This window comes from Sus scrofa, chromosome 10, assembly GCF_000003025.6.
Source record: "Sus scrofa isolate TJ Tabasco breed Duroc chromosome 10, Sscrofa11.1, whole genome shotgun sequence".
In the NCBI taxonomy this organism is placed as follows: Eukaryota; Metazoa; Chordata; class Mammalia; order Artiodactyla; family Suidae; genus Sus; species Sus scrofa.
In genome coordinates, this window is record NC_010452.4 from 32,449,322 (window position 1) to 32,466,993 (window position 17,672).

Below are 17,672 nucleotides of genomic sequence, written 5' to 3' on the forward strand. Positions count from 1 at the left end.
TTCAACCCTTTTAACTCTGATGTATGAGGTCTTAGCATTTTGAGATTCTGCAGCCTCCCATGCTGAGTGCACAGGGCCAGCCAGCCCTTGTTAGGAGGAAGCTAGTCTGTGGTTTGGCACCACTGCCCAGCAGGCATTTATTAAATCAGTGGGATGTGGTCCCTGCTGGCCTGGAAAGAGAACATTAAGCTCCAAAAACTTCCTGCAGCAGGCCTCCTTCAGAGTGCTGCTCAGAGGGGTGAGGCAAAAAACCATTCAGGACCCTGGCAGTGCGCCAGGATCCTGTTCGCTAGTACTTCTGCCCTGTCTGCACAGAGACCTAGTGACTGGAAACATCTGGAAGACTCTTTAAGCCCTGGGCGACTTCTCTCTCCTTCCTCCGGGGGTGGCTGTCCTTGACCCTGCTAATCCAGGTTGACCTTTGCCAATGCCCCTCCCCGTCCAATCTTCTGCACTTGGTTGGGCAACAACCCTTTAATGAAATCCACATGAATCAAGCTGCTAACAGCTCCTGGAAGGACTGTGGGATCTCACACCTGCCCTGCATTCGTTGAGCCCTAGTAGCAATGGGAAAGAGGGCCGAGACCCAAGTCTTGCACCTCTGGATCTTACAGCTGACTTGTGGAAAAAGGGAGTAGATAGGAAGAGAGAAACCCCAATGATGAGGGCGTGCTAAAGGGGGAGAAGGTAGCTGCAGGTGAGGAATGCACCGGGGAGTGACAGGGCTGCTGAGTGGCCCAGAACCCCTAGGCCTGGGACCCCTCTTGCCAATGACTTCAGTCATGCCAACAACCATGCTGACTCTGGGAGCCAAGACTGAGCTGATACAGAGTTCCCTTGGTGTCTCAGCAGTTAATGAACCCGACTAGGATGCATGAGGATGAGGGATCAATCCCTGGCCTCATTTGGTGGGTTAAGGAGGATCTGGTGTTGCCCTGAGCTGTAGTGTAGTTCGCAGATGCGGCTTGGATCTGGTGTTGCTGTGGCTATGGTGTAGGCCGGCAGTTGCAGCTCTGATTCAACCCCTACCCTGGGAACTTCCATATGCCAAGGTCATGGCCCTGAAAAAAAAACCGAGCTGAGAGACTGGGGTATGTGTGTCACTGACCTTGTGGCCCAGGACTGCTTCTCTCTCCTCTCCCTGTTGTGACTGGGCATCTATTCCAATGTTGTTGGGTCTGTATTTTACGAAATATTTACTGGGCACCTCCAACATGTGTGCCTGGAACTGAGGAGAGACAGATTAGCGAGTACACTCGTCCTTCGTTATCCGTGGAATATTGGTTCCTAGACTCGCTGTGGATACCAAATTCCTCAGATGTTCGAGTCCTGCCGTCAGTCCTCGGTATCCGAGGATGTGGAGGGCTGATTATATGACAGAACCAATTCCTCTTCGCCAGTCCTAATTGCTTGTATATCCTGTCTGCTCTAAGTCATAATGTCTCGGGCACACAGGTGAGATGGGGGAGAGGGCCTGGAGCTCCAGAGGCAGGAGAGCTGCCCCGGCAGTGGTGGGCTCTCCCATCCTGACTCCCTCCATAGTTTCTCTGGGGTGTTGTGCCTACACACAGGATTCCCCCTGGCGAAGGTCGGAACTTGATTCACGCTAGCTTTTCTCCCCACCCAGGGCAAGAGTCCATGAAATAAATACAGCAGGTCAGAAGGAGAGATAAGCTGCTTTGGGTTTATTCATAAAGTACAAGGATGCACTCACTGAGTTTTTTTTGTTTTGTTTTTTTTTTAACTCCTTCTTTGCCTCCTTTTCCACCCAGCTGAGAGATTTGCTTGCCTGCCTCTGAGAGTCCTCAGGTGATTTTGCTAACCTAGCTATTCTCAGCTGCGATGAGCCAAAGATCAGCACACCCTTCCCCGGAAGTGAAGGTGGGCTCGTCTCAGAAGGCCCTCAAGGATCCTACTGAAGCCAAAGACCCTGCTCTGGTCAGCTCAGGCTGCCATGGAGCAGAGAAACTGGTGTCCTTCTTGGAGCACTGCCTTCATGTCCTTGAACTGAGCCAACTGGCAGGCCTCATCCAGCCCCAGCCAGCGGTAGGCCTGGTGCTCGCGGGAGAGGCGGACCTCCACATCGTAGTCCTTTACTTCCGCCAGCCAGTAGATGACGGTTTTAGGCTTCTCCCAGGCCACATAATTGAGCTCCTTTCTGAAGCCTTCAATGATGGTCAGCTGGCCTGCATCTATGCCTGCTTCCTCCTGAGTCTCCCGCAGGGCTGTTTGCAAGTCACTTTCTCCTGGTTCCACGTGGCCTGGTTAGGAGAGAAGAGGAAGAGGAGGTGGATCTAATCTTCAACAAAGCTGCATTTTCCAGGTCAGGTACTTTAAAGCTGGGCTCTTTGGTGGCTTTTCTAGGTGCTGCTAGGCTTTGTCAATAAGCTAACATGGCTAGGACTGGGGTGCAGGGTAGAGAGTGGCTGGCTCTGTGGTGTCTGGGATCCCTCTTCCCCACCCCATCTTCTCTCCAGAGAGTGATGCAGACCGTATATTTGGCAAGTCTCATCTGGAATACTGCTCTTCGACGGTGAGAGAGATGGCCCCCCTCTGACCTCTGCTTTCTTATGCTCTGGCGCTCGCCTCATCCCATGTTCTCAGGGAGACCTTTCCCTTGGAGACCTTAATGTGATCTTTCCAAGGAGGGGCAGTCCTTTCTTGCAGGATGGGAGCTAGCTGAAGAGGGAGCACTTGGCCTACAACCCACAGTGAGAGCTTTACACTGTCTGCAGTGGGTCCCTGAAGTCCCAGGGCCAACAGTCTGGCTCCAAACCCTGCACCGCGGCACCAGCAGCTGCTTCCAAGTAGCTATCAAGGCTTTTCCAAATTGTTTCCATCTTTCTAGCTGAGCAAGGCCAGATCCCAGTTTCATAGGGAAAATCCTGATGGGAACCTAGACTAAGGACAAGCTGAGAGCCAGTTCTAAGAAAGTTTGCTGGCAAGACCTAAACCCAAGCAGAAACTGCCAAGAAACTGTTGTAGGAGAATGTGAAGCTCTGCAGACTGAGAGCAGCCCTCGACTTTGCCTGGAGGCCCTCACTTGCCTGCGGGGGGCAGGGGGCGGTGGCAAGAAGGCCTGTGAGGGGTCTGGCAGCCTCAGAGCACACATGGCTCCAGCAAGTTGCTGGGGGCCTCCCGGTTCAGAAGCTCACAGGGGAGCAGGAATTCTGGCTCTGTCCTAACCTCCTCCTCCTCCAGGGCCTCATAGCAGTGCCCCAAGCTGCTCCAGAGCTCCCACAGAAGGCAACTAGGAGTTTGGTCTTAAAAAAACCCACTTTAGGAGTTCCCATCCTGGCTCATGAATGACTAGTATCCATGAGGATTCGGCTTCAATCCCTGGCCTTGCTCAATGGGTTGAGGATCCAGCGTTGCTGTGAGCTGTGGTGTAGGATCGCAGATGCAGCTCGGATCCCACATGGCTATGGCTGTGGTGTAGGCCAGCAGCAACAGCTTCAATTCGACCCCTAGCCTGGGAACCTCCATGTGCCCCGAGTGTGGCCCTAAAAAGACAAAAAATAAAAAATAAAAATAAAAAATAATTTTAGCTCATGGCCACTGGAGAATTTTGTCTGTGCAGCACCACATATAGCCATGTACACAAGACAAGTGGGTAATGCATCAGGGGAGGAAGGTAGGAGGGATGATGGCACTGAGAGAGGTGATGCTGATCCAGGATGCACTACCTTCACTCCGAGCTATGTGGGAGTCTCTGAGTACACGCTGCCCAGCAGCATCTCTCCAGCATTCTGCCCAACAATAGTAACAGGGTAACTTCTCAGAGTTCCCATTGTGGCTCAGTGAGTTAATAACCCAACTACTATCCATGAGGATGTGGGTTTGATCCCTGGCCTCTCTCAGCGAGTTAAGGGTCCAGTGTTGCCATAACTTGTGGTGTAGGTCAAAGATGCAGCTCGGATCCTGAGTTGCTGCAGTGGAAATGAATTCGACTGGTCTCCATGAGGATTCGGATTCGATCCCTGGCCCCACTCAGTGCATTAAGGATCCGTTGTTGCTGTGAGCTGTGGTAGAGGTCGCAGATACAGCTTGGATCTGGCATTGCTGTGGCTGTGGTGTAGGCCCACAGCTGTGGCTCTGATTTGACCCCTAGCCTAGGAACTTCTATATTTTTATAAAAAAATATATATAAAAACCAAAACAAAACAGGGTACCTTCTCCCCTAAGCCTAAGCAAGAAAAAATTCCAAGAGGGCCTTTGAAATCTTTGAGCCAGAGGCAGCAGGCAGCGTGACGCAGGTGATCAGGAGGCAAAGTGTAAATATTCCTATTCATAGTATTTGTGACACTTTTTTTTCCACCTTGTTTCTTCCCAGTGAAATCCAAATGTGCAAATTTTATTTCCTGTTCCCACTGACTTGTTTTTCTCCAACCCTGGAGGCTGTTCACTCCTCCTCCATCCCACTTCCTTTAAAGCCCCTGCTCCCTTCTGTCTGGGGGCTGTTCACTCTGTGCTTCTGACCTATAGCCCAGGAATGACTCTACCCCAAGGTCCCCAGTTCCCAGCCCAGTGCCTCTTCTCCTAGCCAGCTGTTCACCGCAGAGGCTGGCGCTCTGGTGAAGGATACATGGTGCTGCCTCTGCCCTAGGGTTCAGTCACAGAGTTCTATTTCCAGTTCTGCTCTGGCCTGGCATGGAGACTTTGTACATAGAAGGGATCAATGAGTTTCCTGGTGGCTCAGCAGGTTAAGGATCCAGCATTGTTACTGCTGTGGCGCAGGTTTCATCCCTAGCCTGGGGAACTTCTTCTTTTTTTCTTTTGTCTTAGGGCCACACCCACAGCACATGGAGGAGGTTTCCAGGCTAGGGGTCTAATCGGAGCTACAGCTGCCAGCCTACACCACATCTCACAGCAATGCTGGATCCCCAACCCACTGAGCAAGGCCAGGGATTGAACCTGTGTCCTTATGTACACTAATCAGATTCATTTCTGCTGAGCAAAGACAGGAACTCCATAGCCTGGGGAACTTCTGCATGCCACAGCATGGCCAAAAAAAAAAAAAAAGAGAGAGAGAAAGGATTGAGAGCTCCTGCCCACCCCATCCCTCCTGCTCCACAATCCCTGGGAGGCAGGCCTTGTGGGTGCCTGGTAGGGTGGGCATTTCCCCCAAAGCCCACCCCTCTGGCCTCACACCTTTGGGAGGAGTCCAGTGATGAATGCCATTGGAGGCCTGCAGCAGTAGAAACTCAATTGCAGTGTTATCCACCTTGGGAATGAGGCGTCTTCGGAAGATGATCAAACCACATGCTCTCAGGGCCATGGTCTATCTGAAGGTGTAACAAAGATGCAGGAAATTACACAAAATAGGAAGATCTGGACTGGGAGGGGGGCAGCACTCTGGTGCTGGGGACTAGCACAGACTAGCCTACAGTGATCTTATTACCTATAGAAAAAGGCAGCAAGCCGAGGATCAAAGGGGGGAAACCAGGAATCAGAGACAGGCCTTTGTGTGTGACTGTAGCATCCTGCCCCCTGCCTGTTAGTGTGGCTCTATCCCAACTCCTCCAGGTCTCCCTACTAAAACAAGGCTGCTGTGTGTACGTAGAGACTGGAACTCTCAGAAACAAACCCGCTGAAACCAGAGAGATGCTGGGAGTGGGACAGATGCAGTACGATGTTATCATCAATCCACAATCCCATTTCTCTCAGCCTCCAACCGGAGTCTCGGGGGCAAACAGACCCCAACAGTATCTGATGGCTCAGAGGGGCCACTTTGGAAGGGTAGCTTGGTGTACTAAATTTGCTACTGATATTTTTTTTCAGTTTTTTACCCGTTATGGAATGTTATATGATTTAAAATTCAGTTTTTTACCCGTTATGGAATGTTACATGATTCAAAATTCAAAGTATAAAGCAGCACACATGGTAAAAGTCTCTTTCCCATCTCATCAGGGGAAAAACAGTAGAGCGGTCAAGAGAGTGGATCTGGAGCTTGGGCTCAGTTTCGGGCTCTGCCACTTACTCACTGTGTGATTAGTTCCCAAGCCTCCATTTCCTCAGCCATAAGACAGGGTAATAATACTTTCCTGTAAACGGTTGCTGTGAGGATTACATGACTTGTGTAAAGTGCTTTAGAACGGTGCCCAGCATGTAATAAGCACACGATAGATTTCAATATGCATAGAAAAAGGTCTGGAAAGATACACACCATTAATACTGTTTTCTGGGGGATGAGATTATGGGGAGACTTTCATTTTCTGCTCCATATATTTCTGTATTATTTGGAAATTTACGGCGAACATTTATTAATTTTATAATCAGAAATACAATAAAGACAGACTTTTTTAGTCCTTCCCATTTATCTTTCTCCCATTTCAGAAAAAAATGTCAACCACAACCACCACCAAAGATAGGAAAGGAATAGGAATATCTAAAGAAGTGGAAAAAAAAATTCATCATCCAAAGAAGGACATGTAATCAAGGTAACAAAAAATAAGAAAGATCCTTTTTTTCCTGCACTCACAGCATATGAACACATGCCACAGTTGTGACCCAAGCACTGCAGTGACAGTGCTGGATCCTTAATCTGCTGCACCATAAGAGAACTCCAGGAAGAACTTTTATGTAAGGCCCCGCTAAAGAAAAACTTGTGTCAGGAAAAGGTAAGCTGGCAAAGGGAAGGAGGATTGAAAGTGTGTCCCTGTGGAGGGGAGAGCACAGCAAAGGTCCTCCAGTGAGATGGCGGAACTGAGAGAAATGCAGGTGTCTTTTTTTTTTTTTTTTTTTTTGTCTTTTTGCCATTTCTTGGGCCACTACTGCGGCATATGGAGATTCCCAGGCTAGGGGTCTAATCAGAGCTGTAGCCGCTGGCCTACTCCAGAGCCACAGCAACGCGGGATCTGAGCCATGTCTGTGACCTATATACTACAACTCACAGCAACGCCAGATCATTAACCCACTAAGCAAGGGCAGGGATTGAACCCGAAACCTCATGGTTCCTAGTCTGATTTGTTAACCACTGCACCACGACGGGAACTCCAAATGCAGGTGTCTTAACGCACTGAAAGAGGAGACGCCAAGTCAACGGGGCCTCATCTGCAAGATTCCAGGGCCAAAGAGCGAGCTGGTGCTTACGATGCACAAAGGATGGCTGAAATAGGGGCTGATGGTCTCCATGGCCCTCTGGTCACTGCTCAGTCAAGATGAGCTTGCATCGGAGTTCCCGTTGTAGCTCAGTGGAAACAAATCCAACTAAAATCCATGAGGATGCAGGTTTGATCCCTGGCCTCACTCAGTGGGTTGGGGATCCAGTGTTGCTGTGAGCTGTGGTGTAGGTCGCAGACAGGGCTCAGATCTGGCATTGCTGTGGCTGTGGTGTAGGCCGGCAGCTGTAGCTCCAATTCAACCCTTACCTAGCCTGGGAACTTCCATATGCCGCAAGTGTAGCCCTAAAAAAAAAAAAAAAGATGAGCTTGCATTTGTCATAAGCTTCATCTGCCAAAGGCATAAAAATCAGACCCAAAATGAAATCTGTTTCAGGGCGATTCTTAGGACTATGGTTCCTTAACCAAAAAACCATACACCCTCACACTGCGACCTTTCCAAATCTTTCTAAATCTATAGAAGAGTTCTTAAGGATTGGAAATAATCTCAAGGTGAGTTTTTGAAATCGTCTCTGCTCTCATATACTGTTGGTGGAAGAGTAAATTAGCATATCCCCTTACGAGGGCAATTTGGTAAATAATTATCAAAACATAACAGAAGTTCCCTTGTGGCACAACAGGTTAAGGATCCAGCGTGGCCACATCTGTAGCGCAAGGTTGCAACTGTGGTACAAGTTTGATCCCTGGCTTGGGAACTTTCAAATGCCTCGGGTGCAGTGAAAAGAAAAAATAAGAAAGAAGAGGACGACATAAAATACACATTCCCTTTAGACCCAGGTACTCCATTTCTAGGCACTTTAACATATAGAAATATGTTTATGCGCATTTAAAGATATACACAAAAAAGGAGTTCCCATTGTGGCTCAGAAAGTTAAGGACCTGACATTGTCTCTATGAAGATGTGGGTTCGATCCCTTGTCTCGCTCAGTGGGTTAAGGATCTGGTGTTGCCAAAAGCTGTGGAGTAGGCTGCAAATTCGGCTGGCATCTGGTGTGGCTGTGGTATAAGGCCTTAGCTGCAGCTCTGATTCAACCCTCAGCCTGCAAACTTCCATATGCCACAGGTTTGGCCTTAAAAAAAAAAAAAAAAAGATGCAGGAATAGTTAAATAAGTACAGTATATCTGTATGATGGAATATTATGAAGCCATTTTTAAAAATGAGACAGAGCTAAATGTATTGCTTTGCTTGTAAAAAGATTTTCAGACATACTAAGTGGAAAGAAAATGACTCTTGTTTTTTTGTTTGTTTTTGTCTTTTAGGGTTGCACCCACAGCATATGGAGGTTCCCAGGGTAGGGGTCAAATCAGAGCTATAGCCGATGGCCTACAGTGGAGCCACAGCAACACAGGATCCTTAACCCACTGAGTGAGGCCAGGGATTGAACCCACGTCCTCATGGATGCTAGTCAGCTACATTAACTGCTGAGCTACAATGGGAACTCCCTAGAATGGCTCTTTTTTTTTTTTTTTTTTTTTTTTTTTTGGTCTTTTTAGGGCAGCACCCGCGGCACATGGAGGTTCCCAGGCTAGGGGTCTAATCCGAGCTGTAGCCGCTGGCCTATGCCACAGCCACAGCAATGCGGGATCCGAGCCGCATCTGCAACATACAGCACAGCTCACAGCAACCCCAGATCCTTAACCCACTGATCGAGGCCAGGGATCGAACCCGCAACCTCATCGTTCCTAGTTGGATTCGTTTCCACTATGCCAAGACAGGAACTCCCTAGAATGGCTCTTAACAGTATGTAAAGTATAGTCCTTTTTGATTTTAAAAACTCTTATGTAAACTGGTATCTGGCTTTAATTAAACATGAGTTCTGTTTGCCTGGTCTCCCTATTAATGCTGAGAACTTTCCTTATTCTGGAAGCCAGAAGGAAGTACCCTGACTCCAAAGAGCTGGTGAACAGAGATTTCAAATTACTGGTTCCAGGTTCAGGCAGAAACAGGTAACTGATCCCATGTCCTGTGAAGATGCTAAGAAAGTATTAGCAAGTTATAGGTGTAGGGCACATTGCCCTGCCTTGGGTAGATCCAAGACTAGAGGGCACAGTGCCTGCCTAGGACAGGAAGCCCCACCACATTCTTCCACCCCATTGCCCTCACCACATGAGGAAACAAAGATGCCTGGGAGGAAGGCCAAGAAAGAGAGGTCTGGGTGGCCATGTGAAACCACGTGGGGGTCAGGGGGCAACCAGACCAGTATTTTCCTATGGGAAAGGGCCTTAGGCTAGTACACTGGTGCACCCCAGCAGAAATGTATCTCAGAGGTTTCTGCTGTGGTGCAGTGGGTTAAAGATCCAGTGTTGTCTTAGAATTCCCGCTGTGGCTCAGCAGGTTATGAGCTTGACTAGTATCCGTGAGGACAAGGGTTCAATCCCTGGCCTCCCTCAGTGGGTTAAGGATCCAGTGTTGCCGTGAACTACAATGTAGGTTGTAGATGTGGTTTGGATCTGGGGTGGCTGTGGCTTTGGCCAGCAGCTGCAGCTCTGATTGGACCTCTAACCAGAGAATTTCCATATACCTCAGGTGCGGCCCTAAAAAAATAAAAATAAAAATAATAAAAGGATCCAGGGTTGTTGTCTCTGCAGTGGCGAGGGTTCGATCCCTGGCCCGTCCTGGAGTTAAGGATCCTTAGCTATGGCCCAGATTTGATCCCTGGCCCAGGTACAGCCAAAAAAAAAAAAAAAAAAAAAAAAAGTATCTGAATAGATATTAGTGTTCAGAGGTGACCACATCTAAGAACCAGACTGACCAATGGTTCATCTCAATAGGACCAGAAGTTCGCTTTCTTTTTTTTGTTTTTTCTTTTGGTCTTTTTGTCATTTCTGTGGCCGCTCTCTTGGCATATGGAGGTTTCCAGGCTAGGGGTTGAATCAGAGCTGTAGCTGCCGGCCAACACCAGAGCCACAGCAACTCGGGATCCGAGCCACATCTGCAACCTACACCACAGCTCACGGCAACGCCAGATCCTTAACCCACTGAGCAAGGGCAGGGATCGAACCCGAAACTTCATCGTTCCTAGTCAGATTTGTTAACCACTGAGCCACGACAGGAACTCCAAGATGTTCACTTTCTACCTATGCTCTGGACCTATGGAGAGGTCAGCTGTTCTAGAAAGGCAAAGCTCCTATCTGCCCTTCCATTGCTTGGCTTGAGCCATCTGTCCTCTAAAATTTCTCTCTGCTTCCCCATATGTGCAACTTCCTCCTCATCCTTTCAGAGGCAACTCAGATGGCACACCTTTGGTGAAGCCTTCCAGCTTCCAATCACTCCATCTTCTGGGCCTTTACCATGGCTCGAATAACCTTCTACTGTAGGGTTTGATCAGAGAAGCAGAACACTGTGAGCAACAGAAAATTAAGAATGTTGTCGAGGGACTAGACCTTGTACAATTATGGAAGCTAATGGAGAAATCTAGGCAATTCTGTCGCTTTTGCATCTGGTGTTAGGCCCGAAGTCTCTATAGGTCGGTGAGGCAAGCAGTTGGGAAGGAAAGCTGGCTGAGAAGTGGAGCAGAGCAAGGCAAACTGGAACCTATGAGAACACACCGACTTCTGTTCACTGTCTCCAGGCTCATCAACTTGCAGGAGGCTTGCAAGGAGAAGGTCTCTGCCATAGAGGTGAACGTACAACCAGCCCAGGCCTCGGAGGTCAGCCAGCAGGTCAATCTCAAAAGGTATGCTCTGCCACCATGTCCTTTATTCTGCTCTGTCCTTCACAGTACTGGCTGCTACTTCACTTCATTTTCCAAATCACGCACAGAATTTTCTTGAATTCAGCTCTAATCTGAAACCATATAGGAAGGGAATCCTGGGAAATTCGGTTCCAGCTTAGCTAAATGGACTCAGTACAAAGCCACCACAAGCGTGCATACCTAGTGTGGTAAATCTGTCTATACCTCTGGCAGGTAAGAGCCAGACTATGAGTTGTCTCCTGGGACCCAGCACAGCAGCTCTCAACAGATGTTCATTGACTCACCAGAACTGTCTGCCTACATCCCACTCAAACAAATGCTCAGGGTACGGTCTGGGACTTTGGGAAATAGCCCAGTGTTTTCCTGAAGAGTGCCATTTACATAAAAGTCAATGAAGCCATTGTGCTATTGTTGGAGGTTTTCTGTTTTTTTGGAGACCACGGAGCTGAAACGGTGTTGTAGTTTGAAAGTAGCCAGATTTCTCTTTCTCTCTCCCCTCCCCCCGCAACCCCTCCCCACCCCAAGACTCTGACTGGATTCAAACCTTCAAACCTCAGGGGGTTAAAGAACACAGCATCCAATATGCAAATACGCCTGCAGCCAGGATTGCAGAGGTGAGAACTCCAGGCTGACAGCAGGCAATTCACACTTCAGAAAAGTGGCAGAGTGCCTTAGGTGGTTAAAAAAAAAAACCTGAACAAGAAAACCCTCAATGTCATCAGAAGGTTCCAGAAGCTAAGGAAAAGCACTGTTGGCTTTCTTTATATATACAATTCCCTCACAGCCCAGGAGGTTCAGGACCTAGGTGCCAAAAAATAATTCACAGATAAATAGGTACGCTGATGTGTTGTGCTCCAATATTTTCATCGAATTAATCACAGCGCTATTACAAGCACAGCTCAACCCCCAAAGCCCTCACAAATGTATCTTTAGATACAGAAAGAGCTCCCCAAATCCTCCCCCAACTTGTTCCTCATAGTTTAAAATCCCTTCAGCAAAAAAGCGTTTCATTCCACCACATTATCAGTTAAGCATCTACTCTGTGCAAGGTTCTTTATTATTATTATTATTTGCTATTTTAGGGCCACACCCATGGCACATGGAGGTTCCCAGGCTAGGAGTTGAATTGGAGCCATAGCCACTGGCCTATGCCACAACCACAGCAACTCGGGATCCAAGCGGTGTCTGCAACTGACACCACAGCTCATAGCAATGCTGGATCCTTAACCCACTGAGTGAGGCCAGGGATCGAACCCGAATCCTTATGGATCCTAGTAGGGTTTGTTAACCGCTGAGCCATGAAGGGAACTCCTGTGCAAGGTTCTTCACGTGTATCTTTTCTAATGCTCAAGACAACTCTTCACAATGAGCATTATTATCTCTGGTTTACAATGAGGAAACTGAGATTCAAAAAGGTTAAAATACTTGCCCAAAGGCACAGCTGGCCTGTGAATGGTGGGATTTTAATCCAAGGAAATCTAACTCCAGAGTTAACATATGTTTTTCTTTATATAGCTTTGCTTACCATGAAAGAGCAGGTACTAGGGCACAAACGGCCCTGAGAGAGGACATGAAAATGATTTATAAAATCAATTCTGGGAATTTTCTTGTGGCTCAGAGTATTAAGGATCCGGTGGCCGAAAAAGAAAAAACCACTTTCGGGGTTCCCATTGTGGCTCAGTGGTTAACAAACCTGACTAGTATCCATGAGGATGCAGGTTTGATTCCCTGGCCTCACTCAGTGGGTTAAGGATCTGGCGTTGCTGTGAGCTGTGGTGTAGGTTGCAGACATAGCTTGGATCTGGTGTGGCTACAGCTGTGGTGCAGACCAGCAGCTTCAGCTGCAATTTAATCCTTAGCCTGGAAACTTCCATACGTCACAGGTGCAGCCCTAAAAAGACCAAAAAAAAAAAAAAAGAAAAAAAGAAAAATCACTTTTGGTCCCAAAATTCAATTCCCGATTTTTTTTTTTTTAAATGGCCACACCTTTGACATATGGAAGTTTCCCGGGCCAGAGATCAGATCCAAGCCACACACACACAAGCACCTAAGTTAGGGCCCCCGTGTCCCAGAAGTCTGCCCAGGCCAATCCACTGCAAGAAGGAAGGGCAATTTTGCCTGCCCACAAGCTGCTCTGTAACTGAGCAGCTTTCTTTCCCCTCCCACTTCAGAATGGTCTTTTCTGTTTTTTTGTTTGTTTATTTGTTTTGGTCTTTTCTAGGGCTGAACCCGCGGCATATGGAGGTTCCCAGGCTAGGGGTCTAATTGGAGCTGCAGCCGCCGGCCTATACCACAGCCAACAGGGGATCCAAGCCGAGTCTGCAACCTACACCACAGCTTATGGAAACGCCGGATCCTTAACCCACTGAGCGAGGCCGGGGATCGAACCCGCAACCTCATGGTTCCTAGTCAGAGTTGTTAACCACTAAGCCATGATGGGAACTCCTGGTCTTTTCTTCAATTCTCCAACTCCCTTCTTCCCTTTCAAAGGAGTGGACAAATGAGGCACCCATCGCTGAATAAAGCTCTCTCTTATAACAACAACAGAAAGAGAAAAAATTTAAAATGGCAGAAAAGGAAACAACAAAGCCCCCAACTACCATAAACTGAACAAACTGAGACAAAGAAAATCTCCCTCAACTGTACCTTTCCCTGGATATCTGCCACTCTCTTGTCTCAGTGACCAAGCTGCTGAGTCATCTTGCTATCTTTGCTATTTGGCAAGGGAGGAAACAGGAGATTTCACCTGTAAGGACATGAATATTGGTTTCCAGGATGAGGCCAAAGTCAGACAAGGTTGGGACAAAAATCATTTCCAGTGAAGGGGATCTGTTAAATGGCCTATTAGTGCCACCTGCTGTACAATTCTGGAAAGCAAACAAGGCGAATTCTAATATAGCCTGGAGGGATTTTTCTCATCTAATGTCTGTTGAGTGTGTCCTATGAAACAGGCAGTTTGACAGGGCTGAAGAGTAGATAGGAAGCTGAATACTAGTGCAAGTGGAAGATATTTAGACAAGTTCCCAGTGTGTCCTGTGCACCATAAGGGTATATGTAAAATGTAGAGGTAGCAAAGGAGAGATTATCTTTAGGTCAAGGGGTATCCCATAAGGATCTTGAGGGATGGCTAGGAGTTTACCAGGCAGAATAAAAGTGACAAGATGCACCCGAGGCCAAGGGAGGAGTGGAGCAAAGACCCTCAAGCACAAGATGACATTCCACTGATGAACAGTTTAGTTTCTATTCTGTAGGCAATGAGGAGCCTTTGACTGGTTTTAAGGCTATAATACGGTCATCTTGACATTTTACTTTCTGGCAGCAAGGAAAGTGGAGAACTAGAAGATTGAAGCCAAGGAGACCAAGATCAACAGCCCAGATGACAAATGATATAAAGAGTTAAGACAGAGGCAGTGAGAAAGGAGAAGAAGGGATGAATATGAGATCTTAAAGAGAAAATCAACACTATTTGATGTTTCATTGTCTAATGGAGATAGGTATTTGGTTTGAGAGACTAGGTAGAAGAGAAGTAGGAGTTGGGGAGTTCCCACTGTGGTACAATGGGATTGGCAGCATCTTGGGAGTGCTGGGACACAGGTTTGATCCCTGGCCTGGCACAGTAGATTAAGGATCTTGCGTTGCCACAGGGGTGGCTTAGGTCATGACTGTGGCTCAGATCTGATCCCTGACCCAGGAATTCTGTATGCCGTGGGGTGGCCAAAACTGAAAAAAAAAGGAGTAGGAGTTGCAGTCATGGCTAAGTGGTAACAAACCCGACTAGTATCCATGAGGATGAGGATGTAGGTTCAATCCCTGGCCCTGCTCAGTGGGTGAAGGATCTGGTGTTGCCAGGAGCTGTGGTGTAGGTTGCAGATTGGGCTCAGATCCTGTGTGCCTTGTGGCTATGGTGTAGGCCAGCAGCTGCAGCTCTGATTTGACCTCTAGCCTAGGAACTTCCATATGCTGCGGGTACGGCCCTAAAAAGCAACGACGATAACAACAAAAAGCAGGAGTAGAATGTAAGCAATTCTGTTTGGGACAAGTTGAATTTGAAGAGCATCTCTTCCTTTCCCAAGGTTGAAATTTCCTTGGGAGAAGAAAAGAGAAAGATATTGCTCCCACTGTAGGCACCTCTGCAGCCCACCTTCATCCAAAATCCTTATGGTATACCCCTTGACCTAAAGTCTGCCTGTATATCTGATATTCCATTCATCCTCTTTCCATTAGAAATGGCATGGCACAACACAGAAATGCATGGTTGGCTTTGCAGTGAGAAATATTTAGCTCCCTAACTTAACAGTGTGTTACTTTTGAGCAAAATACTTAGGTTCTCTAGTCCTCACTTTCCTCATTTGTAAAATGAGCAAATGAAAACCTATTCACAATTGTTGGTTTTTTGGTTTTGATTTTTTTAGGGCTGCATCCGTGGCATACGGAGGTTCCCAGGCTAGGGATCCAATCGGAGCTACATGTGCTGGCCACACCCACGGGCACAGCAATGCGGGATCCAGGCTGCATCTGTGACCTACACCACAAACATGTCAATGCAGTATCCTTAACCTGTTGAGCAAGGCCAGGGATCGAACCTGCAATCTCAGCCTAGCCGGATTAGTTTCCGCTGCACAACAGTAACTCCCTATCACGGCTGTTGTAGAATTTGAAATAAATTGGAGGGTCTGACATATCAGAAGTACTGAATATGAGTCACTCTTACTCCTGTATCACAAAAGGTCATCAGAAAGCTTCTCTATGTTATGTTTTAATGGCATGCTCTCTATTCTTATTGACAGCTGAATCAAGACATGGCTTTTCATATTTTTTGCAAAAGTGCCAGTGCTTATAGTTCCCTTTGTGGCTCAGCAGGTTACAAACCCGACTGGTATCCATAAGGATGTGGGTTTGATCCCTGGCCTCCATCAGTGGGTTAAGGATATGGCATTGCTGCAAACTGCGACATAGGTCGAAGATGTAGCTTGGATCTTGTGTTGCCATGGCTGTGGCGTGGGCCCCAGCTGAGGCTCCAATTCAACCCCTGGCAGGGGAAATTCTTTCTATATGCTGCAGGTGCGGCCAAAAAAAAAAAAAAAAAGTGCAGGTGAACACACTCTTCATCACACCATGTATATCCCTTATGTATAAGGTCCCATAAGATAAATTCCTTTTAATATAAGTACCAAGAAGAAATTTCACTCTTTTGAAGAATGGGTTGTTTCCTTAATTATTAGGTATTTAACTGCCGAGTTTTGAACTAAATTGGGTACTCATTTACAATAAATCTAATGGCCCCATCAGCTAGTATATTTTCTTGTTTCTCTTATGAAGATAATAGCTACCACTTTTTGAAGAATTAGTACTTGTCAGGCACTGTGCCAAGTGCTTTGCCTTCATTATTTCACTTAGTCTTCACCACAACCCTACATGGAGCTACTGTCAGTTTTCCGGAGAGCTAAAAGGAAACTATAGCCCAGAGGTACGTCTGGATAGTGACTTAAAAGTTGATCTGCGGAGTTCCCGTCGTGGCTCAGCGGTTAACGAGTTTGACTAGCATCCATGAGGATTCAGGTTTGATCCCTGGCCTTGCTCAGCGGGTTAAGAATCCCGCGTTGCCGTAAGCTGTGGTTTAAGTGGCAGATGCGGCTCAGATCTGGCATTGCAGTGCTTGTGGTGTAGGCCTGGCAGCTACAGCTCCGATTGGGCCCCTAGCCTGGGAATCTCTATATGCCGAAGCTGCGGCCCTAAAAAGCAAAAAAAAAAAAAAAAAAAAAAAAAAGGTAGATCTGCCTATCTCCCAACATCGTTCCCAACCTTGCTCTATACTAGCTGCATTTGGCTATTCCATTGCATTGAGTTTTAATTTTAATTTACCATTTTATTTTAATCTGCCATTTATATGTGTATACGTAGGTATTCGAACATATATATTTTTTTTCCTTAGGAAATATAACAAATACACAGAGTACGAAACAGGCCACAAGGGAAAAAGGAAGTTTTCTGTTCTATTTTGTTTTGGCTGTGCCCTTTGGCATATGAAAATTCCGGGCTGGAGATGAAACCCGCGCCACAGCAGTGACCCAAGCCTCTGCAGTAACAAAGCGGATCCTTAACCCGCTGAGCCACAAAAAAACTCCAGTAAGTTATGTTTTAGGTAGTGGGACTCTCGGGTGACTTTACTTCTGCTATAATTACAATATTATCGATTCAATAAATGAAGTAATTAGAAAATATAAAACCTCTTTTGGAAAGTAGGCAGGGTTTAAAGGGTAACAACAAAGTTAAAACTGAGGTCCAGGGAGGAGAAGGTATGGCGCTCGGATCGCTGGGCCCTAAACACAGAACTCCGGGATTCTGAAGACCCACTCGATCACCATTTACATGAGGCTAAGCAAGGCTCGCGGGGCCATTGATCTCTCCCTTCTCCCTGCGCATATAAGAAAACTGAGATCCTGCGAACTGCGGGGGCCTGGCCTGCACACGCCACACTGTCAGCTTGGAGGAGAGCACGTCCATCTTTGACCGTGCAGCCACAGGAAGTTATTCAGCTGCAGGTTCTCATTGCCCTGAGCCTCAGTTTCTCCGCGGAGAACTAAAGCCAAGGATCCCTCTCTAAGGCTACTCACCCGAAGCAGAAAAAGGCAGAAGGCGGGCCCTGGACAGAGACTGGGGTGCACCCACCAATCCGGAGAGCTCGGCTGCGCTCTGGGCAACCAACAGCTCTGGGGCAAAAAGATGGGAACCCGCCTCAAAGGCTCCAGTTTTCTCTTTCAGAACATCGCGAGATTTTCACTTACGCGGAACCATTGGTTGAAAAGCGGAAATTGAGGGATACGCCCACTGCTTCATCGGGTCCTGATTGGTCTTC

General features: G+C 47.4%; 2 protein-coding genes across 4 annotated transcripts in view; one reads left to right on the top strand and one right to left on the bottom strand.

The window, feature by feature from the left end:
* On the bottom strand, nucleotides 1,665–17,572 carry NUDT2 (nudix hydrolase 2). Of its 2 annotated transcripts, NM_214309.2 has the most exon segments (4): nucleotides 1,733–2,261; nucleotides 5,152–5,285; nucleotides 13,463–13,562; nucleotides 17,431–17,514. In NM_214309.2, coding segments are annotated over 2 exon segments (444 nt in total). In that variant the 5' UTR covers nucleotides 5,279–5,285; nucleotides 13,463–13,562; nucleotides 17,431–17,514; the 3' UTR covers nucleotides 1,733–1,944.
* KIF24 (kinesin family member 24) overlaps nucleotides 5,294–17,672 on the top strand; it is a 98,149-nt gene continuing 85,770 nt past the window's right edge. Inside the window, exons 1-2 of one of the 2 annotated variants that reach the window (XM_013980172.2) lie at nucleotides 5,294–6,440; nucleotides 10,694–10,798. Coding sequence is in view for 1 of the 2 variants with exons in the window: in XM_013980171.2 (XP_013835625.2) it covers nucleotides 8,932–9,068; nucleotides 10,694–10,798 (242 nt within the window). In the remaining variant the exon portion in view is untranslated. Of the gene's footprint in view, nucleotides 6,441–8,753; nucleotides 9,069–10,693; nucleotides 10,799–17,672 lie in introns of those variants that run through there. The other variant, XM_013980171.2, reaches the window with a different exon arrangement.